At 34.0% G+C, this 17,028-nt stretch overlaps 1 protein-coding gene across 1 annotated transcript in view; it reads right to left on the bottom strand.

Moving 5' to 3' along the window:
• Positions 1 to 3,536, bottom strand: part of LOC119639236 (kelch-like protein diablo) — a 39,486-nt gene extending 35,950 nt beyond the window's left edge. Inside the window, exons 1-6 of the mRNA XM_038036519.1 lie at positions 3,281 to 3,536; positions 3,119 to 3,215; positions 2,808 to 3,044; positions 2,640 to 2,746; positions 1,913 to 2,204; positions 1,092 to 1,669 (exon numbers count right to left, since the gene is read on the bottom strand). Coding sequence (XP_037892447.1) covers positions 1,092 to 1,669; positions 1,913 to 2,204; positions 2,640 to 2,746; positions 2,808 to 3,044; positions 3,119 to 3,215; positions 3,281 to 3,394 — 1,425 coding nt within the window. The 5' untranslated portion in view covers positions 3,395 to 3,536. The remainder of the gene's footprint in view (positions 1 to 1,091; positions 1,670 to 1,912; positions 2,205 to 2,639; positions 2,747 to 2,807; positions 3,045 to 3,118; positions 3,216 to 3,280) is intronic.
• Positions 3,537 to 17,028: the final 13,492 nt, after the last annotated feature.

Here is a 17,028-nt window from a genome sequence, read left to right on the forward strand (position 1 = left end):
GATTATTCTATGGGCGATGTTGTTGTAGTCTGCCTACATCGAGTAAATCGGCCATGCCTACTCAACTTTATAGTGCGTTTATAATTCAAAGCCTTTATAATGCACAAAAGCAAACTGCAAAACCCCCTTTTAAGGTTTATAAACTCTTGGTCAGTTTCAAATCCGGAATGCATCTATGCATGTCCGTCGACCCAACTTCATAGTACGTGTAGCAAGCATTCGCCCGTTAGCGGAAATGAAGCTATCGCCTAAAAATTTGCAATAGAGCTTAGCAGTCACCCAAAAGTTTTCAAAAAACGCGCCTAGAACGCCAACACGCCCAAACGATAAAAGCTTTTATTTTCAAGATAGAAAAAATCAGCCGCGCCCACTCCATACTATAGAGCATGAAAATTTGGTTCTTTTACTTTGTCTTTTTTTTATTAGAATACCAGTGATGAGTGTAAAAAATTCGGTCCCGGCCGAATATAATTTTCCTATCCATATTGTATGTGTGGCTGAATTTCCTTGGGCCAAAATAAATTAATAAATAATATCGTTACCTGTGTAATATTCCAATAACTGGAAATTTGCGTAAGAATAGGATAAGTAATTCAATCTTTCATTTAAAGTGAGAAAAAAAAAATGCCAGTAAACAGTTCATCTCTAGGATTCTTCAGGGACCGCCATTGGTACTCTTGAATATTTGAAAGACATTTCTTGCGGGGATTGTAGCAAAGATTTACAAATGTGCATCGCTTTCGTGAGAACACTCACAAAATTTTCAGACCCGTTTTTATACTTACTTGCTTTTAAGATCATTTGTAAATTGTTCAAGGTTAAAAGCGTTGAAAGAAAATAATACTCAGGCAAATTAAAATAAATTGATTCTGTCTACGTGTATTAAAGCAATACATTTACAATATTTATTAGTTTCTTCCAATGATGAAGTACTAGAGCATGTGCAAAATATTGAGAAAATTGAAGAAAGTAAATAATATTTAATTTATATCAAAATTAACACTAAATACTCCAGCCGACGCATCAACAACTCTAGGTCCTATTAAATCACTTTCTGTCCATTTCTTATCAAGGACATTATAGCAACTCACACTATCATCATGATTGGATTTTATTGTCATGCCGCCAAACACATAAATATTGTCTTCCAGCATAATCGCTGAAAAATTACTTCTTTCGCGAGGCATCAAAGGCATTCTCTCCCATTTATTAATTCGTACGTCGAGACGAACGAAGTAGTTGTTTTGAATGCAATATAATGAGTGATCACTAGAGAAAACCTCAAATGTTTCCATATTTTCTCCTCCCACATTATACAATTTATAAAATCTCCCATCTCTTGGATCAAAACGCGTACAAGTAATAATGCCATCAAATTTATAACCTAAAGTGTAAATACTATTTTCGATCAATGCTATGCGATTGCAAAAGTTGTAATTTATTGTATTGTCAGTTGTCTGCGCGTACCATCGGTCGGTTGAAGGATTAAAAATTTCAGTAGAGAGAGACGTTCCACAACCGCCCATAACATAAATGCAATCCTTGTAAGCACAAATACCAAAATTTTTACGCGCATAGTTCATGTTTGCGATGCAACTCCATCGTTTAGTAAAAGGATTGTAATATTCTGCAGTATTCAGATTTTCACCCGCCATTTTACATACACCACCTACCGAATACGAAAAACCATTTAAAGATATTACAGAATGTCCCCATCTTGCAGACTGCATCTTAGGGATCGAAACTAATCTGTCATTAGTTACGTCATAAACTTGGGAACAACAAACCGCTGTTTTAGACGTAATATCCATCCGACCACCAGTGAACAATATGTAAAACCTTGCGTTCCGATTTGCAGCGATCTTTTTTATTTTTATTTTTTTTTTTTTGGGTATGTTGATCTGAGATGTACGGATCTCTTCAGACTGAGAGTTTTCAGACAAACAATCTTTTAGCATTGCCTGATAACTTAAAGCTTCTATTATAAAATCCTTGCATTGCAAATTTCTTTCAAGTAGAGATTCTTTCATAATATATTTCGTCAAGAATCGAGTGCGAACGAAACGTAACCGAATGTGACTCATTAACTCGGTGAGATGAGCCTTTCGGTCTTCTACGTTGTATTTGATCCAATTAATTGCGGCTATGTATGCATTTTCTTCAAGTTTGACTGAAAGCTGGTCATCTTTTATCAGCCCGAGGATCTGAAAAATATATTTTGAAATTACACGACCTGGATAATGCATTTCATTTGTTTACTTCCTATATATTTAGAAGCTGATGATGTAGGTATACCAACAAAAGACTTATGTCTGCAACATTTTATACGTTTCTCCGTAAGAAATTTCACTAACACTAATGACGTTTATGATGTGAAATTTTACACAGATGTCATAGTGCTAACCGTGTAAAAAAAAATATATATCTGATTTTTAATAAACCTACCTATGCAATTTAAAATGAATATTGGTCTCACTTTTTGGTCACAATATTATGACTATATAATTAGAGATGATGTTAAGGTAAAGTTACAAAAAATTTTTGTTTAATTTGCTAGTATTATGAACAAACTGTATCAAAATTGTTGTGTTGAGCTGCTGTCTCTTTAACTTTCTTAATCAAGTTGGTTGATTACTTACCTCTTCAAATGATAGCAGCAATAATTCCTTATTATCAATCAACATATCAAAGTTATTTAATATATACTTATGAGAGCAATCATAAAGTTCTTTGAAAGATAACTTATCTAGAAGACGACAGACACACAAGTACATTCTGAGCTTATATTTACGAATTTATGCTCTTACCTGCAAAACTTCGAATCTGTATACAATTCGCTCCCCTCAAATGGCGTTTCAGAAATTCCACGCATCGCTTTTTTAGCCATTCCATCTGAAAGTAGTCGGAAGTCAAATAAATCGCTTGAACATTTTCTTCGGTTAACGTAATTTGGCCGCTATAGATAAATCCAATGATGGCCTTTACAGCATTTACATCTTTGTCCTCGAATGTAACCGATCCCAATTGATTCTCTTTCATGTTGCCTAGAAAATTTGGAAAGCGATTAAGGAAAGGCATTCATTCAATCGTCGTTGAACAGTTCCGGCCATCTACTTACTCTTAAGCAAGGCTTTGAAATACGGGGAACTAATCGCCAGTGCAGCTCTATGGACATGTATAGTTTCACCTCCTACTTGCAATAAAAAGTCGCAATACTTGGAAATTAATTCGTTATGTATTAATTTTTGTCAGATGTTCAATGAAATAGTTTCACGCTTACCTCTTTTTCATCGCGCAGCTTACTTAAAGCGCCCATGAAAGTATTATTATAATCATTCATCTTGCAATTTTCCTCAACGACTGGTACGACTATATCTGTACTTTTGGCGGCCATATTACTGGAGTTTCCAAATGAAGGATGAAATATTTTAGACTGGGATCAATTTTAGATCAAGTATTACGCATGCGAATATATGCATTATAATTATGCCTCAATTGAAGAGCTACTGGACTTTTACAGGTAGCTTAAGCAGCATATACTAACCCATACAACACTAAATCAAACACATTTCTTCTTCACAATCGTAGATAGATGGAACTTAAGATTAAATGGGAATTCATGATCTCAAAAAAATTTGACAAATTCAATTGAATGAAGGCCCTTGTTATAATAGATCACATTGAACCCGATTCATATACGATGTCGGCATACGAAAATTTGCCGCTTAAGAAAACTGAATGCTACGGCCCCAATTACTGCTCCTGGATATATGTATCTGACCATTGAAATAAAATTTCTACTTACATTTTCGTTTCTTGTCTGCTTGTGTCAGCTAATAACCGTAAATAATTATGGAGCGGGTTCTGCAAACTTACGTCGGTTTCTAGACAAGGAAATCATTTTAATTAATAATTACGTAATTAATTTTAGATGCGTTTATCGAATATTTTGAAAGTTGCTTAACTACTATGCCTTAGGAATTACCGAAAGGACTTTCGAAAAATACCAAAACGCAAATACCTTAGTTATTTTATATATAAATTGAAATTTCAAATACAGGGAAATTGCCAATAGAAGGATCAAAATCATTACTAAGTCCAATTGAATGGAATTTAATTCCAATGAATTCGGACTTGTCTGCCATCACTCTCTTTATTCGCACACTTGTGCGATCATAACAGTATTCAAGTTTAACTTGTAGACCCTAACTTGAGCACTTGTGTACCATATATAAAATTCCCATTATTTCGATCACTAGGATCGAATAACCGAAGGAGAAACTTTTTTCCTTTTGATTGTTAAACCTTTGCATGTAGACAGACACAATCGCGTTTCAAATTGATATACATTTTTGTGCATCTTAGTGGGTCTTCCACCACAATTCGCTGGAAGAGAGAAACTCAAAAGAAGACGACCTCACCGCCGGATCGTATTGTTACAACCATGCGCTTCTTCTTCCGAGATTCATGCATTTATATATATATATACATATATATATATATATATATACATCTATTTTAATAACTTTTTCCTTCTTTTTTCTAAAACTTGAAACGGTTTTCTTTCTAACCTCAATTAAACTTTTTTTTCCAAATGTAGCGATATTTTTACTCTCTTACAAAATTCTAATCAGTTCAGCCACTTTTTATATTCAGTAAATTATTTTCTTCTCGTCGTTATTCGCTAACGAAAAATGTTAAGAAACAAAAAAAAAAAAAATAAAAAAAAAACTAAAATTAGCTTACTTGACTTCTTCCTGCCGGCAAAATCAATGACTTTCGTCTCTTCTGATCCAATGCAAATAGATTTCATCATGAACAATGTTACCAACTGCATGGGAAACAGTTATTTTCTCCACATACCCAGAGATTTACGAATTTACATGTCCTAAACTGGGATCTAGGGTTAGCAACGTTTGAGAAAATTAAGTTTCGTTTTCAGCCGTTGAGCAAGAATAGTTGAATACTTAACTTTTAGCTACGTGAACACAATGCCAAATTTTCTTTCGGATGATGTAATCTAAATAAATAAAAATATATCGGCAAGAAAATCTCAAATACCGAAATCAATTCAACAAATCGTAAAATACAAAATTTTTCACTTTTCAACTCAAAAAAATTATGAGAGTCATTGACCATAGATTGTTATCTTCTGTGCCAAAAAAAAAAGCCTACTAAAAGGTTAACCCATTTTCATACTTAAAATCATCAAAATATATCGGCAAGAGAATCCCAACGCCAAACGTGTACCACAAGTAAACCAATCTCTACGATTTTGAAAAATTTGCAGACAGAGTTTTGCAGAGACGCATTGATTGCAGACTTTAATATCCCATAGAAGAGCCACCTATTGACAGATGAAGGAAATTTGTACACCCAAGGCAAAATTAAAAACTTTTCGTTCTTTCTTCCGCAGTGCAAATCATTTTTTTTAGGAGCGATGTTACCAAGTCCCATTTTGTTGTATACCCAACAGCTGTTTTCTCTCCACATTGAAAGTTTTCACAATTTATTATTCGTAAGTTGTGATCTAAATCCCCACTGACTTTCATTCTCGTACTAAGCAGGAAGGAGTCCATTTTGCTTGCTATTAAACCAGAACATAGAAAGTAGTGTTCCAGAACGTAGATAATTCGTATATAGAAACGACTCGCTTTACCTGACTTACGTAAGTGCGATATAAATGAATCAACAGTGGTTTTCAAAAGTAAAAATAACGCCACAACCGTGAATCATATGTCGGTGGTTTGCGGAATTTTAGAAGAAGAAGAAGAAGAAATCTAAATAAATTCAAACAGCCAAGTAGTCCACAACCAAGAAAGTAGTCTTACCTACTCAACTGCTTATGAGTTTCTAATTTCGTGTTCACATTCTCAAATTCTTTTCTTTGATATGGAATACTTATGGTCTAGAAAGAGAGTTAGTTAATGTCAAAATGGAGCTTTCGAAAAGATTTCCAATTAGAGCTAAAATGATGTGTCTCTTACTATGAAATAACTAATAGAGAGGCTATAAATGATCTGAACTATTTTAGTCTACTGACAATAGAGCAATATAGCTGAATAGGTTTAAGACTTCGAGTAAGAAAATTCATATATAGCAATTGTATTTAAAATCAAAAGTTTAGTCTACGTCTAATCTCACATAGGCTATAAACTACAAGTAAATAATTAAATAAGTAAAAGTACCCCAGTGCCACCCGCAGATTAAAAATACCAAAGTTGATTTCTGCAAAATTTTTTTACTTATACCTGGAAAACATCTAAAAGAGGCTAAGGTTGTAATCTCCCATAAAAAATACCTATTGATATATGAAAGAAATTTGCACCCTCAAGGCCCCCTTCTTCTTACTTATATCTCTTTTCTTTTGCGCACACAAGATTCTCCTCTTCTTATTTCTTACATCTCTTTCCTTTCGCGCACTCAAGGCTCCCCTCGTCTTACTTCTTATATCGATTTGCCAGCTCGAGGTCCTCCTCTTTTTAATTCTGTTATCTTTTTCCTTTTGCTTATTGCTTTCATCACTTGACTTCCTTTCTGTCTTGCTCCGTATTCAAGGCCACTTTTCTTACTAGCTGTTCGCCATCTATTTGCTCCTTGCATTTCTTCCCAGGAGACGATCATTCTTATCTTCTCTCTCTCTTTCGCTCTCTCTCATTCATTCTTATGCATTGTAGTTGTTCCTGGCATTTATTTTCTCTTTGCATTTCCTCCTCCAAGATCATTATTCTCATATTATTCTCTATCTATTTCTCTCTCTCTCTCTCTCTCTCTCTCTTCCTCACTTTTATATATTGTAGTTGTTCCTCGCATTTATTTGTTCTTTGCATTTCTTACCCCAAGACTATCATAAGACGTTCTCCCTATCTCTCTCTCTCTCTCTCTGTCTTACGTTTGTATATTGTACTTGTTTCGCCTCGTTAATTTCGGTACTTTTCAACCCATCTTGCAAAATTTTAGTAAGTTGCTCTGTTACCCTGCCACTGCCGCTCACGTGTTTTCTCCGCCATTCTTTTCCACTCAACTATGTTGCCTGGCGATCTTTTTTTTCTGTCTCTCTTTCTCTCTCTCCCTCCCAGTTTACTTCTTTCCTTCTCTGTCTTTCTATCTTTTCCTAATTTCAGCAACTTTTTGAAATCGACTAAAGAATTAAAGATGATTAAATATTAATTAAAAACAAAAAAAAAGATGAAAGCCATAGGACAGTTTACCTTACTTGTTCATAGATTTATGACTTCATTTTTTATGTTTACAAAGCTTTGTCGATAAAATCATCGACATTATCATTAGGAGAAATGCTCTTACTGTTTATGTTTTCATTATAAACACATTTTTACTTAGAGTTGGTTTAGGGGAGATTTTTCATCACGACTGAAACAAGCAACACCAGAATGACTGCAAATAAACAAATGACGCCATAATAAACAAACATTTACTTTTTTGTGTGTGCCCCTAAGCACAGGAAACTATGCTAAGTTTCTCATTCCATTTGCAGCAATTGGAAACAAACATTAAGTGTACAAACCTTTGATGAGAAACTCAAAAGGAATTCCTCATCCAGCCGTGCATTCAACTGTTATTTCAGCTACCGTAAGATGGATTCCCTTGAATGGCAAATGCAAATTCCTTCCACCATCAATAGAAACTTCTCACCCTTTCTCTCTCTTAAAAATCATGGGAAAGATTGATCTAAAACTCGGTAGAGATAGATAATAATAAAGGTCATCTAAAGTCCAGAAGTATATTTTCAAAATTGAAAGGACAATCCGACAGAGGAAATGGAGCGGATAGATGTGTTTCTAAACACATTTATGGGCAAGAGAAACTGTACCTTTGCCGTTTAGAGGACATCTAATATTTAGTTAAAAATATTTAGAATAGGGTTAACCGAAATGGTCACGCCCCCACTTTGCAACATGCTTTCCAATCACGTTGCCTGAAAAGCTTTCTTGTCGATTTTCAAAATTTACAATAATTTTTAAATGAAAATATTCCATTTATGTTACAAAGTAGAACCTTACCGTATAGAACATAGGGCACTCAAGATTCTCTTCAAAAGCTTTCTTCTCTTTAATTTTCTCCTTCTTTTTTTTTCTTTTTGAAATTAAACAAGGAAGAATACGAAAAAGAAGAAAAAATGAATTACCAAAAGAAAATTATAATGTCACAGAAAGTTAGCATCAGCGTTTCCCAAACCAATATGTACAGGACCGCAGTTGTTGTTTAGAGAGGAAAAATCTTTTTAAAAAAATCTGTAAATAAAAGAAACAAATAAGAAAATTAAACTCGGTTGCAATCGAACACCGTTACAACTATCCCCGTTGTCTTATAAAAAAAAAAGAACAATGTAAATTTGTGTACTTGGGTGTGGCTGATTTTTTTCTATTTTTGTAGAAATTTATATTGTGTGCTTGTTGCAGTTTATGAGCAACGAGCAAAAGGCGCGAAAAACAAAGGTGTTCTCCGTTTTGGTTTTACATAGACGCGTGGACGCTGCAAGCATATCAGTTGGTCCTTCTGGCCCGTTTTCCAATTCTTTTGCAAATATTTAGGCGATATCTTAATTTTTGCGAAGGGGATAATCCGCAAATACTATACAGGTGAGCAGAAGGTCGGATGGATCGGCAAGCAGACGGATATCTCAAATCGATTCAGAATTTGATGCTGACCGAGAAGATGAATACTTTGTGGGATCTTTGAAGCTTGCTTCTGGGCGATGCAAGCGTTTTGAGAAAATAAATATACCTCTCATCCTTCCGTGGTGGGTACAAAAACGAACGCTGCTAAAACTAATGTCGTTAACAACTTCTAATATTAACTCAGTTACAAATGATATTGACTAAGTACTATAAGGTATTAAGAAGATGCTTAATCTGTATATAATATTGAGTGTGGAGAAAAAATATTGAGAGATTTTTATTACTAAATGTTGCTTGGTGTCAAATATCGAGGAGCAGTATATATATAGTGTGATATAGTATTATGTATATAGTAAGTGTGTATAACTAGCTAATTGGAATTACGCACGTCTATTATTTGGCCCCTAGACAGGGTCTCCTGTGAAAGCTTTGCTTTTACATGGCAACAAGATATAACTTGTGGTATTTTTTCATAAAAGTCAATAAAATATTTTATTAAATGAAAGTATAGGACCTTGCTCGTCTATAATATTTTTCTTGTTTCATTTTGCTTCTTTCGCTCTATAAAGTTTTAGCAATTCTGGCTTCAAATAAAAAGAAAGCAAAAACATGTCAATGACATTTTATGTCAAAAGCATGAAGGGCAGTCTTTATATGTATATATAGTTGTGTATAGAGGGAAAGTCCACAAACAAATTGTATACTAAAATTCATTTTTGATATACAAAATATAAGTGTCACTGTTATTGTTATTATTATTATTACTACTACTACTACTATTATTATTATTGAAGAGTCCAAGCACCATTAATTCTCTATTTAATAATGGCTTGCGGGAGAAGTAGTAATATATTTCTAAATATTATACACACATATATGTATATATATGTCAAGCAGTACATCAATCAATAAGTCTCCGGTTTTAACACATATATTATACGACTGTTAAAACTGAAAAATCCAAGCAACATTAAATATCTACTTAATAATGGCTTTCGGTTAGGTGATACACCTATGAATATTATATACATATATATGTACATATATGCCATGCAATACATTACCCAATAAATCCCCCGTTTAAAACATATATGGTACGATTGTTAACGGTGTGTACTTTATGTTTGCAATCTACGAAGTGAAAATGTAAGGTAAACGAAAGGTGCAATTTTTTTTCTGTCGCAACCTATTTAGAATAGCAACTTCACGATATACAATCCCCGGCATAGCGAGAACTTAAACCAACTTCCACCTAATATACCGAGGTAAATGCATATTAGTAGCATAGATCAGGGTCAGAGTACTCCCAACTCTAGTAGATATTGCATCCACAAGCTTACCAAAAGAGAGAGCCTTATCAATCAATACACCCAGACACTTATGACACCTGACGCAATCAATTTCAATTTCAACACTCCCAAGATGAAAACTAAAGTCCGAGGAAAGACTGATAGAACAGAACTAAACATAATCGCTTTAGCGTTAGAACGATTTAGGAAGGTAAGCCGACTTTGAAATATCCACAGCGACAACAATTTCAAATAGCCATCTGCACATCGCTCAAGGACCTCATTCAATGTACAATTAACGTTGAACAATAAAAACATAAATAAACGCAAATCATTCATACATAGAATAGACAGCAGAAGCCCCAAAACCGATCCCTGTCCAATCCCATATTGCGTAATACTTCATTCCATTTGTGTGGGTCATTCAAAACTAAAGGTTAAAAATGCATATATAATGAATATGACAAGGGGAAGACACGCGTTTTAAGGAGAATTAATTTGACTCGATTATGCGAGTATATTATAGATATCAGTGAAAAATTTTTCTGGAAAACTAGAGTGATTGAAAAGTGCATTGTCATGTCTGCTGACTTGACTGACTTTTGTGAAAATAAAGTTTCCAGAGGAAAGACTAGAAAGAAGACGGAAAAGAAGGCGCCTAGAATAAATCTTTGTTTCTCTAGCAAAAACTAACTATCTGTAACTATCTGTTTTCATAAGGTAAAGGAACGAGGCTATCCCAAATTCCCAAGTTGCTTGTGAAGTGATTGAATTCACCTTATTGATTCACCTTAAAACTTTTAAGAAGGGCAAAGGCAGATGATATTACGAACCAAAGATAATTGCTTTATTAGTTCGCGAAGGTAGCGGTGTCTTCCCCTGTTTTATGGATGGCATTGATTTTAAAATTTGGCTCTCGAACTACATACACATGAACATGACCTAAGCTCATTATTGCTACAATTGACTCTACGGGCTATTATAAACCGAGGAACGAAAAAAAATAAAAAACAAGTAAGAAAATTATATTTGGTTATGACCGAGTTTTTTGCACCCATCACCATTATCCTAAACAAGATGAAGAAATAAAAGAAGTACATTTTTACGCTCTATAACATGGAGTGGGCGCGGCTGATTTTTTTTATTTTCAAAATGCAAGTTTTTACTACATGGGCATGTGGGTGTTGTAGGCGTGTGTTTTGAAGAGTTTGGTTGTCTTCAATTTTGTTATCGGGACAGTGTTCACCACAGCTACTACACAGTTAGGCAGACGGACATATCAGGTGCAGTACAAATTTGAAACTGGTCAAGAATTTGTATACTTTGTGGGTTTTTTGAAATTCAATTCTGCTCCTTGTAAAGGTATTGAAGCAAAAATTAAAGTTTGATCCTTAAATTAAATCTTAACCCTCTAATAGTGGGTAGGCGTGGTCGATTTTTTTTTAAGTTTGTGCACGAACTACAGTGACGCCCATAAAATATGCATTCAAATTTTTGTAATTTTTTTATAATGTTCTCAGATTAAGTAGCGCTGTGGGCGTGTTCTTCGTCCGATTTGACCCTTTTTCAATACCAATCTGCGCGAAAGAACTTCCAATGTTTCTGGCAAACTTGAAGGGGATAGATTCATTTTCACGAGAAAGGAGTATGTTTAAAACCGGTATTATACAGCCGGACAGACGGACATACTTAAATCGATTTAGAATTGTAATGTTGCTCCAGAATAAATACACTTTGTGCGCTCTCTGAAGCTTCTTCTTCTGAGCGTTGCAAACGTTTTGACAACACGAATATACCGAATAAGGATTAGGGATACAGATGTGTTTTTTGTAGTATGCTGCAAAAGTATGTCGCTAAACACTTTAAATAATTAAGCGATTATTAGAGATTAGTAGCATTTAAACCGTAAAGTAACCAATAACATGTAATTAAAATCCACCACCACCACCACTTGGTACGTATTAATCCTCTTAAGTTTTTATGTGAAGGGCAGAACAACACTTTTTCAATCTATACAAATGCACATGTACACATTCGCATACATATATAAGGCGGTCCTTAACATTTAGATGCTTCAAGCGTTAGCGGAACCTTAGCTAAGAAGGAAAACGAAATTTGTTAAATAAATATTAAAATCTTTTCTTATAGTTAAGGGATATGAATAAGATCCCGATGAGGCTTTTAAAATATATTTCTCTATTTGAATGATTTTTTCCGGTTTCCTTTAACACCCAGCAAAATGCATTTGTAATGATTTCCGTTTAAATGCATTCAGATGCAAAATAAACCGACGCACATGCAAATAAATGCACACAAACACATTACCGACCGGATATTACATTTTAACTATTGTGCACACAAATAAATTTATTTATTTGTTTTTCCTTTTTTTTTTTGTTTTTTATTAAATTAATTTAATTTTACTGACACTTTTTTTTCTACAAGTATTTAAGTGCGATTTATTTTTATGAACACCAGCTAAACATGAAAGTATGCCAGCTTTGGCATTACGTTTACAATAACATATATGGTGTAGTAGAAAATCGATACAACTTTAATATTGATTTAGTTATGCTTGTCTGTCCGTACGTCCCGAGAAAAGTAGAAAGTTGGCACACTTTTATATATGTTTACTAAGACAACATTAAAAAACTATCCAGGAAGTCTTCTATTCAGCAATCTTACTACAACGGCATTGCCATAACTGCATTAACTGCAAAGTTTTTTGATACTTCAGCTCTTATAACATGCAGTTCATCAGGCTTATCTCGGTCTAAAATTTTGTTATAAGCTTATAATAAGTTACTGTTACTTAACCACGTTTGTCGAGAAATTTTGGGAACTTTTGAAACGACTTCTCAAAATGCGGCATTAAATGAGGAGTGATCGTACAAGCGGACCGTTCCGAACCATTTTCATTAGCTTTCGTGGTTGCTTCAAAGCACCAAATTGCAATATTTACGATCTGTAGCTTGAACACAAGTGTACATGAGCAGGCATTGAATGAAAGGACAGACAGACGGACAGAGAGGTTGATTCTAAATCAATTGATATAACAAAGGTGGATCTTCTGTGTGTTGCATACGTTCGCACAAACTTAATACAGCCTATACTACAAATAGTATGGCGTAGGTATAACAAGTGAGTGAGTAAATATGTTTGTCACTAGGGTTTAAGCGATCACAAAAATAAATCATCATAGGCAACATAAGAAAAATAAGGAATGCGCTCTAAATAGAGTCGTTTCCCGTTACTTTTTTGGACACCCTTAAATGTGCCTGCTTCGCGAGAGAGCACGTGTCGTAATAACATATATAATCTGTCTTGAGTCATTATCAGTACCTGAGAAGGGTATATGAATTTTCTATTTACTATATACATATTTACTATATACATATATATATATATATATGTATATATATATATGTATTTATATGTGGTATATGATATAATAATGTATTTACTTTATTGTAGTATAATTTTAATAATTTTCATAAATATTTATGACATAAAACGTATATTTACACAAAAGCACAAATACACCCACAAATATAGGCGAATAAGCAATTATACATGAGTTTAAATCAACTCCATATAGTATTCGTGTATAGGATAGCGTAGCACTATATTTTATAGATTTCATTTAGCATTGTTGCTGTTGCTGTTCACAAATTATCCTGTTATTAATACACGGCCGACTTACTCTACGGTTCTTTATTCGAGAGTGCGAGTTTATGTGTATTCATGTATGCATAGTGGTTGCGTGTTATTGTTATTATTATTTTTTGCATTATTACGACATAAACATGAATATCATATTTTTAATACTTTAATAAACATTTTAAGTAAACAATTTTAATAAAGTATTAAACGTGAGAATAAAAGCAACAACGTTCTCAACGAATTTTCAATAGACTTTTCTTCATTAACAAATTTCCATATCAATGGAATAAATGTCGTTCAATGAAGCCGTCTCGTATTGAGCGAGGATTCTAAAGCTGCGTCAAGAGTCGTTAGACATTTTAACTGCAAGAAAGCGGAAATATATTGAGTTCAGGTGACGATATTCTCCTCTTTAAAGTGAATTTAATGAAAGTTGAACCTTTGGTTAAAATCGAAAGAAAATCTCTGTCCTTAGCATCGTTGATCGATCAGATGATTTCACATTGGAACTCTTAAGGTTTTGCATAAATCCAATTATTTGTATTTCCATTCAAAGGGATCATTCCGATCCGGGAAGCTGAAATTTAGCACAAAAAATGCTTGACCGATTACATACACAAGCCCAACATAGATGAGAAACTAAAACAATCTTGAAAAAAATAACGATAATATTTTTGATACTTTCATTTATGTTATTGTTATCTTATCCGCCTGAGTTGCCGAAGGCGAGGAATCTCCACTAGCAACTCAATGATCATGGGTTCGAATATCAAGTGCTTTAGAGTTTTTAATAAAAGCCGATAGCCTTAGATGCTAGTGCTTTAAGAATTTAGTCTTAGAATTTATTTCTCTGCCGAAATTAATAATAAAATAATGATAACTAATTTAAGCAGAGAAATACTTTCTCCTTAGAGACCTTAAAGCAATAGCAAGGAAAGGCGAAGGCTTTATTTAAAACCCTACCGCCGCTGAGATTTTCATCTACAATCTTCGATCCTGTGAAGATAGTTCGAAAAACCTCCTCCTCCGAATTTCCTTGATCTCGCTCGGTTCACTAATAAGACCAAAATTAACGATAAAATCTTAATTCCTATGCGATTCGCAGTTAAGTGAGAAAAATCCTTAGCTTTGTTAGAATAAATGGGAAATATATTGGACTTTAAATTTTATTGCAAATTGTGGCCATATTTTCGAACTGAACAGATAGACGATCGTGACGAATATTTTCGTCACATATTGGCAGAAATATCTTCAAGCGAACGAAAGTTGCCGGCAAAGATGTGAAAAAGTTATCGACCTTTTTTCAAGCTTGTTTCAATTTCTTCCATATTGCCGAGATGGAATTTTTTAACCCCACCTCCGATCGAGGAATGTCAATGCCAAATTTCAGGTTGTTTCTTACAAACCATACTCTTTTTGGTGTAAATGGATGTATACCAAAGGCATCTCGAAAAGTAGCTCAAGTAGCAAAAAAAAGTGACTATAGGTACAGGTAAAGGTCCTTCCCCATGAAAGCAACAGTCAATAAAACATTCTGGAACATTACACACTTTGTAACCGATTTTTTTTTTTTTAATATTGAAAATTAAAAAAGGGTTCAAAATGACCTGCTAGGTGGTGCTAGTGTTAAAAAAAAGCTTGACGAATGATAATGTAACGTAAACTGCTCTTCGCCACTCTGCCCTTTTACATTCATTTATTCAACTAATTTCTGAGATCAAGGTCGCAGCATTGAATTCTGATCGTGGAAGATCTATTTACAAATTATTTACAGGAATTTATATCTGCAACGCTTTAATGGTTGTTCTACTCGTGGCACTTTGTGTTCCTTCAAAAATTCCTACTTGTTTTTTATTTTGTGAACAATCGTTCAGAGATAGGAAAGCGACGGTAAGTTTAGCGGTTGTGTACACAATCGGGGTAAGTGTTACTGGCTGAGCGACTCACTACACCGGCATGGGATAATGTATCGGGTAACAACGATCTATTTTTGTAAACTAATCAAGTGGAAAGAATTCATACTAAAGATGCTGGAATATCCATTCCATTCCATTCCCTAGATTGGACACACTTTGACTACCCTATTTATATGGCTGCTGTTCCTATATTCGACGGAGTCGATAGGGGTAGAGAGTGTTAAGCCCATGCGCATAGCGTTATTGGTTCTATTTTCTTCATCTTCTGCTTTATCTGCGGATTTTCTACTTATTTTCCATATGACGTTTAGGCTAAATGGGACCTATAAAGTTCTACTAGAGATTTTCATTTTTTTTTTTTTTGGTTTGTCTTATTTTGTTTTGGCATCATGGAAGCTCCTAAAGCAATCTTCCGACATCGGTCTGGAAGGGGAAACAATTCATTGTGGTGACTATGGTTGACACAAACCTCGAAAGACCTTGTGTGCGTTGAATTGTCCGGAACTCAAAGAGCGCTGATTGACCTAAAGAAAGGCAGAGAAGCGATGCGTTTATATAATCTTCTAGTCTTTAACTAGCCAGTATGCAATTACTACTCCGTGCCGCATGTGGTTCCATCTGGTTAAGTGTTTAAAGCAGGAAACCGTGTTAAACTTCTAGATCCAATCGTTCTGATTACCTCGAGAATTTCAATTTCCGAAGACTACGAAGCAATAGCAATCACAAAAAGATTTTCCAAGTCTAAGAAAGAAGAAAAAAAATATTTTGAACATAAGTAAAGTAATTATATTTAATAATAAAAGAAAATTTCAATTCTCAGCAAAATTTATTTTATTTATATCATTTATGGGCCGGAAATAGGTTGACTGACTTAGCACAATAGATATCTGCAGTTATTTGCTTTCTTCGTTAGAGTCATTACAATAAAATTTATTACATGGGTATGTGTGTATTCATTTTACTTTCAATTATTTTCTCAATTCCTCTGACATAAATCCCAAGATATCTTATTTAATTTTTAATACATATGAAGCAAATCTATTTTGCTCAGAGAAAAAAAAAAAGCAAAAAAATCTCAGATCCTTTTCTATATTAGTTCTTTGAAATCTATCCGCATCCCTCTCAGCTTGTCACGTGAGAAGACTTACAACTGCATCACAGCTGAATATGTACACACACATACACACACACACATACGTACATACATACATACACATTAGTATTCTATATACACAGGCTTACGGTGGTATAGCTCAAGGTAAACTTAAGCATACACACGCAAGCACATTAAGATACTTACACCTTTATAAAGCTTTATGCTGATGTTGTCATAAAATTTTTCTGAGTACCGTAAAATCCCTTAAGTCTAGTAAATATATAACTGTTCTGTATATATATACATATATATATATGTATTATATAATGCAGTATTCTTATAGAAACGCATGATATCTGTACGTCTAGACATCTGTGCGTTTTTGTGTGCGTGCATAGGTATACATATATGTGTATATATATATA

Source organism: Glossina fuscipes, unplaced genomic scaffold (assembly GCF_014805625.2).
Source record: "Glossina fuscipes isolate IAEA_lab_2018 unplaced genomic scaffold, Yale_Gfus_2 112, whole genome shotgun sequence".
In the NCBI taxonomy this organism is placed as follows: Eukaryota; Metazoa; Arthropoda; class Insecta; order Diptera; family Glossinidae; genus Glossina; species Glossina fuscipes.